Genomic DNA, 12,798 nt, shown 5'->3' with positions numbered 1-12,798 from the left:
CATAGCAGTGCATCTGGAAAATGGTGACATGATAGGTCCAAGTCAGCATGGATTTGTGAAAGGGAAATCATGCTTGACAAATCTTCTGGAATTTTTTGAGGATGTTTCCAGTAAAGTGGACAAAGGAGAACCAGTTGATGTGGTATATTTGGACTTTCAGAAGGCTTTCGACAAGGTCCCACACAAGAGATTAATGTGCAAAGTTAAAGCACATGGGATTGGGGGTAGTGTGCTGACGTGGATTGAGAACTGGTTGTCAGACAGGAAGCAATGAGTAGGAGTAAACGGGTACTTTTCAGAATGGCAGGCAGTGACTAGTGGAGTGCCGCAAGGTTCTGTGCTGGGGCCCCAGCTGTTTACATTGTACATTAATGATTTAGACGAGGGGATTAAATGCAGTATCTCCAAATTTGCGGATGATACTAAGTTGGGTGGCAGTGTGAGCTGCGAGGAGGATGCTATTAGGCTGCAGAGTGACTTGGATAGGTTAGGTGAGTGGGCAAATGCATGGCAGATGAAGTATAATGTGGATAAATGTGAGGTTATCCACTTTGGTGGTAAAAACAGAGAGACAGACTATTATCTGAATGGTGACAGATTAGGAAAAGGGAAGGTGCAACGAGACCTGGGTGTCATGGTACATCAGTCATTGAAGGTTGGCATGCAGGTACAGCAGGCGGTTAAGAAAGCAAATGGCATGTTGGCCTTCATAGCGAGGGGATTTGAATACAGGGGCAGGGAGGTGTTGCTACAGTTGTACAGGGCCTTGGTGAGGCCACACCTGGAGTATTGTGTACAGTTTTGGTCTCCTAACTTGAGGAAGGACATTCTTGCTATTGAGGGAGTGCAGCGAAGGTTCACCAGACTGATTCCCGGGATGGCGGGACTGACCTATCAAGAAAGATTGGATCAATTGGGCTTGTATTCACTGGAGTTCAGAAGAATGAGAGGGGACCTCATAGAAACGTTTAAAATTCTGACGGGTTTAGACAGGTTAGATGCAGAAAGAATGTTCCCAATGTTGGGGAAGTCCAGAACCAGGGGTCACAGTCTGAGGATAAGGGGTAAGCCATTTAGGACCGAGATGAGGAGAAACTTCTTCACCCAGAGAGTGGTGAACCTGTGGAATTCTCTACCACAGAAAGTAGTTGAGGCCAATTCACTAAATATATTCAAAAGGGAGTTAGATGAAGTCCTTACTACTCGGGGGATCAAGGGTTATGGCGAGAAAGCAGGAAGTGGGTACTGAAGTTTCATGTTCAGCCATGAACTCATTGAATGGCAGTGCAGGCTAGAAGGGCTGAATGGCCTGCTCCTGCACCTATTTTCTATGTTTCTATGTTTCTATGTTTATAATGGGGAACAAAGAAATGGCAGACCAGTTGAACAAATACTTTGGTTCTGTCTTCACGAAGGAAGACACAAATAACCTTCCGGAAGTACAAGGGGACCGAGGGTCTAGTGAAAAGGAGGAACTGAAGGATATCCTTATTAGGCAGGAAATTGCGTTCGGGAAGTTGATGGGATTGAAGGCCGATAAATCCCCGGGGCCTGATAGTCTGCATCCCAGAGTAATTAAGGAAGTGGCCTTAGAAATAGTGGATGCATTGGGGATCATTTTCCAACAGTCTATCGAATCTGGATCATTTCCTATGTACTGGAGGGTAGCTAATGTAACACCACTTTTTAAAAAAGGAGGGAGTGAGAAAACGGGTAATTATAGACCAGTTATGCTGACATTAGTGGGGAAAATGTTGGAATCAATTATTAAAGATGAAATAACAGCGCATTTGGAAAGCAGTGACAGGATCGGTCCAAATCAACATGGATTTATGAAAGAGAAACCATGCTTGACAAATCTTTTAGAATTTATTAAGGATGTAACTAGTAGAGTGGACAAGGGAGAACCAGTGGATGTGGTGTATTTGGACTTTCAAAAGGCTTTTGACAAGGTTCCACACAAGAGATTGGTGTGCAAAATTAAAGCACATGGTATTGGTGGTTATGCACTTACGTGGATAGAGAACTGGTTGGCAGACAGGAAGCCGAGAGTCGGGATAAACGGGTCCTTTTCAGAATGCCAGGCAGTGACTAGTGGTGTGCTGCAGGGCTCTGTGCTGGGATCCCAGCTATTTACAATATACATTAATAATTTGGATGAAGGAATAAGAACATAAGAACATGGAACAGGAGTAGGCCATCGAGCTCCTCGAGCCTGCTCCGCCATTCAACAAGATCATGGCTGATCTGGCCGTGGACTCAGCTCCACTTACCCGCCCGCTCCCCATAACCCTTAATTCCCTTATTGGTTAAAAATCTATCTATCTATGACTTGAATACATTCAATGAGCTAGCCTCAACTGCTTCCCTGGGCAGAGAATTCCACAGATTCACAACCCTCTGGGAGAAGAAATTCCTTCTCAACTCGGTTTTAAATTGGCTCCCCCGTATTTTGAGGCTGTGCCCCCTAGTTCTAGTCTCCCCGACCAGTGGAAACAACCTCTCTGCCTCTATCTTGTCTATCCCTTTCATTATTTTAAATGTTTCCATAAGATCACCCCTCATCCTTCTGAACTCCAACGAGTAAAGACCCAGTCTACTCAATCTATCATCATAAGGTAACCCCCTCATCTCCGGAATCAGCCTAGTGAATCGTCTCTGTACCCCCTCCAAAGCAAGTATATCCTTCCTTTAGTAAGGTGACCAAAACTGCACACAGTACTCCAGGTGCGGCCTCACCAATACCCTGTACAGTTGCAGCAGGACCTCCCTGCTTTTGTACTCCATCCCTCTCGCAATGAAGGCCAACATTCCATTCACCTTCCTGATTACCTGCTGCACCTGCAAATTAACTTTTTGGGATTCATGCACAAGGACCCCCCAGGTCCCTCTGCACCGCAGCATGTTGTAATTTCTCCCCATTCAAATAATATTCCCTTTTACTGTTTTTTTTTCCAAGTTGGATGACCTCACATTTTCCGACATTGTATTCCATCTGCCAAACCTTAGCCCATTCGCTTAACCTATCTAAATCTCTTTGCAGCCTCTCTGTGTCCTCTACACAACCTGCTTTCTCACTAATCTTTGTGTCATCTGCAAATTTTGTTACACTACACTCTGTCCCCTCTTCCAGGTCATCTGTGTATATTGTAAACAGTTGTGGTCCCAGCACTGATCCCTGTGGCACACCACTAACCACTGATTTCCAACCCGAAAAGGACCCATTTATCCCGACTCTGCTTTCTGTTAGCCAGCCAATTCTCTATCCATGCGAATACATTTCCTCTGACTCCGCGTACCTTTATCTTCTGCAGTAACCTTTTGTGTGGCACCTTATCGAATGCCTTTTGGAAATCTAAATACACCACATCCATCGGTACACCTCTATCCACCATGCTCGTGATATCCTCAAGGAATTCCAGTAAATTAGTTAAACATGATTTCCCCTTCATGAATCCATGTTGCGTCTGCTTGATTGCACTATTCCTATCTAGATGTCCCGCTATTTATTCCTTAATGATAGCTTCAAGCATTTTCCCCAATACAGATGTTAAACTAACCGGCCTATAGTTACCTGCCTTTTGTCTGCCCCCTTTTTTTAAACAGAGGCGTTACATTAGCTGCTTTCCAATTCGCTGGTACCTCCCCAGAGTCCAGAGAATTTTGGTAGATTATATAACGAATGCATCTGCTATAACTTCCGCCATCTCTTTTAATACCCTGGGATGCATTTCATCAGGAACAGGGGACTTGTCCACCTTGAGTCCCATTAGCCTGTCCAGCACTACCCCACTAATGCTGGTGATTATCTCAATTGAGTGTAATATGTCCAAGTTTTCAGATGAGATTAAACTGGATGGCGCTAAGAGGCTGCAGGGTGACTTGTACAAGTTAGGTGTGTAGGCAAATGCATGGCAGATGCAATATAATGTGGATAAATGTGAGGTTATCCACTTTGGGGGCAAAAACACAAAGGCAGAATATTATCTGAATGGCAGCAGATTAGGAAAAGGGGAGGTGCAACGAGACCTGGGTGTCATGGTACATCACTCATTGAAAGTTGGCATACAGGTGCAGCAGGTGGTGAAGAAGGAAAATGGTATGTTGGCCTTCATAGCTCGGGCTTTTGAGTACAGGAGCAGGGAGCTCTTACTGCAGTTGTACAGGGCCTTGGTGAGGCCTCACCTAGAATATTGTGTTCAGTTTTGGTCTCCTAACCTGAGGAAGGAAGTTCTTGCTATTGAGGGAGTGCAGCGAAGGTTCACCAGACTGATTCCCGGGATGGCAGGACTGACACATGAGGAGAGACTGGATCAACTGGGCCTTTATACACTGAAGTTTAGAAGGGTGAAAGGGGATCTCATAGAAACGTCTAAGATTCTGACGGGACTGGACAGGTTAGATGCAGGAAGAATGTTCCCGATGTTGGGGAAGTCCAGAACCAGGGGACACAGTCTAAGGATAAGGGGTAAGCCATTTAGGACTGAGATGAGGAGAAACTTCTTCATTCAGAGTTGTTAACCTGTGGAATTCCCGACCGCAGAGAGTTGTAGATGCCAGTACATTGGATATATTCAAGGGGGAGTTAGAGACGGCCCTTATAGCTAAAGGCATCAAGGGGTATGGAGAGAAAGCAGGAAAGGGATATTGAGGTGAATGATCAGCCATGATCTTATAGTGGTGCAGGCTCGAAGGACCGAATGGCCTACTCCTGCACCTATTTTCTATGTTTCTATGTACAGAAGAATCTGGGGGTTCTTCTACATGAAACTCAAAAAGTTAGCATGCAAGTACAGCAAGTAATCAGGAAGGCAAATGGAATACTGGCCTTTATTGCAAAGGGGGGGTGGAGTATAAAAGTAGGGAAGTCCTGCTGCAACTGTACAGGCCGTTGGTAAGACCACACTTGGAGTACTGCGCACAGTTTTGGTCTGGACTTGTCTCTATTCCCATGCCGAGGGGATTGCTGCACAAGACGGGAGGGGCAACATTTGGGGACACTGATTCCCCACTAATTCCCACTCCCCTTCTTTCTGGTGGATAATGGAGGGGCCACTGTGTGTAATGTGCAAGTCAGTAAGAATTTCAGCAAGCTCTTTCTAATTGGACATTTTATTCAGTAGAAACTTTCACACACTATTGCAGATTTTGTACTAAAGATCAATTTAGGATTAAAGTAAAAGTTCATCATTTTAAACTAACTTTCTGTTGAGAATTGCTGAATTAAGGGGAAAGATAACACACAGCGTTTCTTAAATGGTCACTGCAGCCCCGAGAACACAATCAGCAATATATCCTGAATATTAAAGTCCAGCCCAGTTTTCGGGTTATTAACATCAGCAGAAACAAACCCCAACTGTCAGAATGAACATGGTTCAGTCGGGATGTGATTAATAGCAGTAATAACAGCAGATTCCAACCCCTGCAGTCACTTGTGAACTCGCTGGTGTGTCAGCAGGGTGAATGACTGAGTAAATCCCTTCTCACACTCAGAGCAGGTGAACGGCCTCTCCCCAGTGTGAACTCGCTGGTGATTTACAAGGTCGTGTGACACATTGAATCCTTTCCCACACTCAGGGCAGGTGAACGGCCTCTCCCCAGTGTGAACTCGCTGGTGATTTACAAGGTCGTGTGACACATTGAATCCTTTCCCACACTCAGGGCAGGTGAATGGCCTCTCCCCAATGTGAACTCGCTGGTGTGTCAGCAGGTTGGATGAACAAGTGAATCCCTTTCCATACACGTAGCAGGTGAATGGCCTCTCCCCAGTGTGAACTCGCTGGTGTTTCAGCAGGGTGGATGAACAAGTGAATCCCTTCCCACACTCAGTGCAGGTGAATGGCCTCTCCCCAGTGTGAACTCGCTGGTGTTTCAGCAGGTCAGATGACTGAGTGAATCCGTTTCCACACTCAGTGCAGGTGAATGGCCTTTCCCCAGTGTGAACTCGCTGGTGTTTCAGCAGGGTGGATGAACAAGTGAATCCCTTCCCACACTCAGTGCATGTGAATGGCCTCTCCCCAGTGTGACTGCGTTGATTAATTTTCAGCTTAGACAGTGATCTGAATAGCTTCCCACAGTCACCACATTTCCACGGTTTCTCCATGGTGCGGGTGTCCTTGTGACTCTCCATGGTTGGACGATGGGTTGAAACCTCGCCCACGCACACAACACGTTTACAGTTTCTCTGCGCTGTGAATGGTGCGATGTTTTTTCAGGTTGTGTAATTGGTTAAAGCTCTTTCCACAGGCAGTGTACTGGAACACTCACTCGGGTGTGTGTGTCTCGGTGCTTTTCCAGTCACAGTGATGTTTGAAATCTTTTCCCACAAACAGAACAGACAAACATTTCTCCTTCCACTTTCAAAGACCGATGATATTCAGGTCCTGATGAATCAATTGACTCCGTCAGATCTTGACGTGATGTTTGGTTTTCGTTTCCTGTCTGAAAATCTCCCCTTCTAATGTTCTGTAAAAGGAGATAATAAAACTCATCACTGTCAGTACAAGACAGAAATTCAGGATAGACACATCTAGTTTCCATGGAACATTCTTTCCTTTCTTGTTCTTCCAAAGCTGTAAATCCCTGTCCCACACATTGTCCCTCCTGCTGTGCTGAAATCCAAACCATCACACATTTCTACACTGTTTCTCCTCCACTCCCAGTTTTCACCACCAATTCTGGCTGGGTTCAGTTCTACACTCTCTGGTTCCCCTCCCTCTCCACCCCTGAAGGTGCTGAGTCTGGCTGCGTTAAGTTCCACATTCACTAGTTTCCCTCGCTCTCTTCCCCTAAAAGTGCTGACCCTGGCTTTGATGAAGGGGACCAGTGGATGTGGTGTATTTGGACTTCCAGAAGGTATTTGACAAGGTGCCACATAAAAGATTACTGCACAAGATAAAAGTTCATGGGGTTGCGGGTAATATTTTCACATGGATAGAGGATTGGCTAACGAACAGAAAACAGAGAGTCGGGATAAATTCTCGGGTTGGCAATCAGTAACTAGTGGGGTGCCGCAGGAATCAGTGTTGGGACCCCAACTATTTACAATTTATATTAACGACTTGGGTGAAGGGACCGAGTGTAATGTAGCCAAGATGGGAGGAAAAGCAATGTGTGAGAACACAAAAAACCTGCAAAACGACATAGACAGGCTAAATGAGTGGGCAAAAATTTGGCAGATGGAGTATAATGTTGGAAAGTGTGAGGTTATGCACATTGGCAGAAAAAAAGTGAAGAGCAAGTTATTATTTAAATGGAGAAAAATTTGCAGTACAACAGGATCTGGGGGGTCCTGCTGCATGAAACACAAAAGGTTAGTATGGAGGTACAGCAAGTGAACAGGAAGGCCAATAGAATCTTGGCCTTTATTGCAAAGAGGATGGAGTATAAAAGCAGGGAAGTCTTACTACAGTTATACGGGGTATTGGTGAGGCCACACCAAGAATACTGCGTACAGTTTTGGTTTCCATATCTAAGAAAGGATATACTTGCTTTGGAGGCAGTTCAGAGAAGGCTCACGAAGTTGATTCCAGAGATGAGGAGGTTGACCTATGAGGAAAGGTTGAGAAGTTTGGGCCTCTGCTCATTGGAATTCAGAAGAATGAGAGGTGATCTTATCGAAACGTATAAGATTATGAGGGAGCTTGACAAGGTGGATGCAGAGAGGATGTTTCCACTGATAGGGGAGACTAGAACTAGGGGCATAATCTTAGAATAAGGGGCCGCCCATTTAAAACTGAGATAAGGAGGAATGTCTTCCCTCAAAGGGTTGTAAATCTGTGCTATTTGCTGCCTCAGAGAGCTGTGGAAGCTGGCTCATTGAATAAATTTAAGACACTGGTTCCCCTCCCTCTCCTCTCCTGATGGTGCTGACTCTGGCTGGGTTCATTTCTACACTCACTGGTTCCTCTCCTGATGGTGCTCATTCTGACTGTGGTCAGTTCTACACTCACTGGATCCCCTCCCTCTCCTCCCCTGAAGGTGCTGACTCTGGCTGGGTTCAGTTCCATACTCACTGGTTCCCCTCCCTCCCCTGATGGTGCTGACTCTGGCTGGGTTCAGTTCTGCACTCACTGGTTCCTCTCCCTCTCCTTTCCTGAATGAGCAAGATCTGGCCGAGTTCAGTTCTATACTCATTTGTTCCCCTCCCTCTCCCTCCCCTGATGGTGCTGACTCTGGCTGGGTTTAATTCTACAATCACTGGTTTCCTCTCCCTCGCCTCCTCTGAAGTGCTGACTATCTTAGATCTGGTCCTGTGTAATGAGATAGGATTAATCATCAATCTCTGAGTAAAGGACCCCTTGGAATGATCATAGCATGGTTGAATTTCAAATTCAAATGGAGGGCGAGAAAATTGGATCTCAAACCAGCGTTCTAAGCTTAAATGATGGCGATTACAAAGATATGAGGGAAGATTTGGCGAATGTGGACTGGGAAAATAGATTAAAATGTAGGACAGTTGATGAACAGTGGCATCCATTTAAGGAAATATTTCGCAACTCTCAAGAAAAATATATTGCAGTGAGGAGGAAAAGGTGTAAAAGAAAAGATATCCATCCGTGGCTAACTAAAGAAATAAAGGGCATACAAAGTGGCCAAAACTATTGGGAGGACAGAAGATTGGGAAGCTTTTAAAAGCCAGCAAAGAATGACTAAAAAAATGATTAAGAAAGGGAAGATAGACTATGAAAGTAAACTAGCACGAAATATAAAAACAAATAGCAAGAGTTTCTACAGGTATATAAAAAGGAAAAGAGTGGCTAAAGTAAATGTTGGTCCCTTCGAGGACGAAACCAAGGAATCAGTGATGGGGAACATGCAGATGGCAGAAAATCTGAACATATATTTTGTATCAGTCTTTATGGTTGAGGACACCAAAAATATCCCAACAGTGGATAGTCAAGGGGCTATAGCGGGGGAAGGAACTTACCACAATCATAAAGGAGGTAGTATTCGGACTAAGGCGGACAAGTCCCCTGGACCTGATGCCTTACATCCTAGAATCTTAAGAGAAGTGGCTGCAGAGATAGTGGATGCATTGTTTGTAATCTACCAATGTTCCCTGGATTCTGGGGCGGTCCCAGCAGATTGGAAAACTGCAAATGTAATGCCCCTATTTAAAAAAGGAGGCAGACAAAAAGCAGGAAACTATAGACCATTCGTCTAACATCTGTGGTTGGGAAAATCCTGGAGTCCAATATTAAGGAAGCAGTAGCGGATCATTTGGAAAAGCATGATTTGATCAAGCAGAGTCAGCATGGTTTTATGAAAGGGAAATCATGTTTGACGAATTTGCTGGAGTTCTTTGAAGATGTAACGAGCAGGGTGGATAAGGGGGAACCAGTGAATGTGGTGTATTTGGATTTCTAAAAGGCATTCGATAAGGGGCCACATGAGAGGTTACTGCACAAGATAAAAGCTCTCAGGGTTGAGGGTAATATATTAGCATGGATAGAAGATTGGCTAACTAACAGAAAACAGAGTCGGGATAAATGGGTCATTTTCCGGTTGGCAAACAGTGACTAGTGGGATGCCGCAGGGATCGGTGCTGGGTGCCCAACTATTTACAATCTATATTAATGACTTGGATGAAGGGACCGAGTGTAATGTAGCCAAGTTTGCTGACTACACAAAGATGGGTGGCAAAGCAAATCTGCAAAGGGATATAGACAGGCTAAGTGAGCAAAAACTGGCAGATGGAGTATAATGTGGGAAAATGTGAGGTTATTCACTTTGGCAGAAATAATAGAATAGCAAATTATAATTTAAATGGAGAAATATTGTAAAGTGCCTGCAGTACAGAGGGACCTGGAGGTCCTTTTGCACGAAACACAAAAAGTTAGTGTGCAGGTACAGCAAGTAATCAGGAAGGCAAATAGAATGTTGGCCTTTATTGCAAAGGGGATAGAGTAGAAACATAGAAAATAGGTGTAGGAGTAGGCCATTCGGCCCTTTGAGCCTGCACCGCCATTCAATGAGTTCATGGCTGAACATGCAACTTCAGTACCCCATTCCTGCTTTCTCACCATACCCCTTGATCCCCCTAGTATTAAGGACTACATGTAACTCCTTTTTGAATATATTTAGTGAATTGGTCTCAACAAATTTCTGTGGAAGAGAATTCCACAGGTTTACCACTCTCTGGGTGAAGAAGTTTCTCCTCATCTCGGTCCTAAATGGCTAACCCTTATCCTTAGACTGTGACCCCTGGTTCTGGACTTCCCCAACATTGGGAACATTCTTCCTGCATCTAACCTGTCTAAACCCATCAGAATTTTAAACGTTTCTATGAGATCCCCTCTCATTCTTCTGAACTCCAGTGAATACAAGCCCAGTTAATCCAGTCTTTCCTGATACGTCAGTCCCGCCATCCTGGGAATCAGTCTGGTGAACCTTCGCTGCACTCCCTCAATAGCAAGAATGTCCTTCCTCAAGTTAGGAGACCAAAACTGTACACAATACTTCAGGTGTGGCTTCACCAAGGCCCTGTACAACTGTAGCAACACCTCCCTGCCCCTGTACTCAAATCCCCTCGCTATGAAGGCCAACATGCTATTTGCTTTCTTAACTGCCTGCTGTACCTGCATGTCAACCTTCAATGACTGATGTACCATGACACCCAGGTCTCGTTGCACCTCCCCTTTTCCTAATCTGTCACCATTCAGATAATAGTCTGTCTCTCTGTTTTTACCACCAAAGTGGATAACCTCACAGTATAAAAGCAGATAAGTCCTGCTACAACTGTACAGGGTATTGGTGAGGCCACACCTGGAGTACTGCGTACAGTTTTGGTCTCCGCATTTAAGAAAGGATATACTTGCATTGGAGGCGGTTCAGAGAAGGTCACTGGGTTGATTCCGGAGATGAGGGGGTTGACTTATGAGGATAGGTTGAGTTGGTTGGGCCTATACACATTAGCGTTCAGAAGAACGAGGGATGATCTTATTGAAACTTATAAGATTATGAGGGGGCTCGACAAGGTGGATGTAGAGAGGATATTTCCACTCATCAGGGAACCTAAAACTAGGGGACATAGTCTCAGAATAAGGGGCCACCCATTTAAAACTGAGATGAGGAGAAATTTCTTCTCTCAGAGGGTTGGAAATCCATGGAATTCTCTGCCCCAAAGGGTCATTGAATATATTTAAGGTGAAGATAGACACATTTTTGAGCAATAAGGGAGTAAAGGGTGATGGGGAGCGGACAGGGAAGTGGAGACGAGTCCATGATCGGATCAGCCATGACCTTATTGAATGGGGAGCAGGCTCGAGGGGCCAAATGGCCTACTCCTGCTCCTATTTTTTATGGTCTAACCTGTTTCCCCTCCACTCCCAGTTTTCACCACCGATTCTGGCTGCGTTCAGTTCCACACTCACTGGTTCCCTCCCTCTCAAGGTGCTGACTCTGGCTGCGTTCAGTTCGACACTCACTGGTTCCCCTCCCTCTCCTCCCCTGAAGGTGCTGACTCTGGCTTGGATCAGTTCTAAACTCACTGTTTCCCCTCTCTCCCATCAATATGCTGACTGTGGCTGGGATCAGTTCCACACTCGCTGGTTCCCCTCTCCTCGCCTGAAGACGCTGATTCTGTCTGGGTTCAGTTCCACACTCACTGGTTTCCCCTCCCCTGAAGGTGTTGACTCTCAGTTCTCTTTATTCACTTCGTCCCTGCACAAAGATGGCCGCGCATGCGCTACTCACGGAATCAAGATAGCGGAGCACTGATTCTGCCTTCCTCTACCAAGATGGCCGCCGTTAGCCTGGGCCTATGATCGGTAGAAATTCCAGAAGCTGCAGCCACCGATATTCCGGTAAACATTCCGGGCTTGCGGCGGGCACCGGTTGTTTATGAAGCCTCCCCTGCTCCCCACTGGTCAATTACTCCGCTCCGTACCGCTGAAAAAGACACTTCTGAGGAGCCTGTCCAAAACATGTCACCTCCTCCAAAGCCAGGCAGGGCCCGCGCCTGCGCATTGAGCTCCTGTAGTCTGGGTGCGACACATTCTCCCCCGCGGGGCATGCTGGGTAGATAAGACCATGAGACATTGGAGCAGGAGTGAACCACCCGGGCCCCCGAGCCTGCTCCCCATTCAATAAGATCATGGCTGATCTGATCAAAGACTCAGCTCCATTTTCCTGCCTGCTCCCCATAACTCTTTACTCCCTTATCGCTCAAAAATCTGTCTATCTCCGCCTTAAATATATTCAGTGACCCAGCCTCCATGGCTCTCTGGGGCAGAGAATTCCACAGATTTACAACCCTCTGAGAGAAGAAATTCCTCCTCAGCTCAGTTTTAAATGGCCTGAGGAGAAAGGCTGCATTTGTAAATAGAACAGGATTTACTGTGATTGCATTGGGCACTGAACCATATTCATTCTGGCAGCTTTTGTTTGTTTCTGATAATCTTAATAACCCCTATACCTGAGCTGGAAATTAATACCCTGTATAAAAGTTGAATAAATTATCTTTGTTTCAAACACAGCGTGTCGAATATTTGATTCCTCCGTGATCAGAGGAGACCAATCGGTGTTCCATTTTAGTGCTTTTTCTGAATCCAACTTTTAGCAATTCTCACCTAGTTCACCTTCTATCATAACAAACCCCAAACGTGTTCCGTTTGAGTACATGAGTTGTGGTTGTAGTAGACTTAACTGCAGTTTCTCACTTTAAACACAGCTGAAATCCTTTGAATCACCCCGTTATTGAACTGTCTTGCATAAGATTTGAAATCCGTTACTTTCTGTGTCAATTAACCCAGTTTTGGAACCGATTGAATTTAAAAAACTCATCCACACATTTTA

General features: G+C 45.3%; 1 protein-coding gene across 1 annotated transcript; it reads right to left on the bottom strand.

Moving 5' to 3' along the window:
- Nucleotides 1-5,363: 5,363 nt before the first annotated feature.
- On the bottom strand, nt 5,364-11,948 carry LOC139249359 (zinc finger protein 436-like). Its single transcript, XM_070872349.1, has 2 exons — nt 11,698-11,948; nt 5,364-6,465 (listed from the first exon to the last, which is right to left on the bottom strand). The coding sequence occupies exon 2, from the start codon at nt 6,128-6,130 to the stop codon at nt 5,429-5,431; it is 702 nt and encodes a 233-aa protein (XP_070728450.1). The 5' UTR covers nt 6,131-6,465; nt 11,698-11,948; the 3' UTR covers nt 5,364-5,428.
- Between the last annotated feature and the right edge of the window lie 850 nt (nt 11,949-12,798).

The sequence above is a fragment of the Pristiophorus japonicus genome, unplaced genomic scaffold (assembly GCF_044704955.1).
Source record: "Pristiophorus japonicus isolate sPriJap1 unplaced genomic scaffold, sPriJap1.hap1 HAP1_SCAFFOLD_308, whole genome shotgun sequence".
Taxonomy (NCBI): Eukaryota; Metazoa; Chordata; class Chondrichthyes; family Pristiophoridae; genus Pristiophorus; species Pristiophorus japonicus.
The sequence above is the reverse complement of the archived record's forward strand: the minus strand, read 5'-3'. Positions and strand labels throughout refer to the sequence as shown.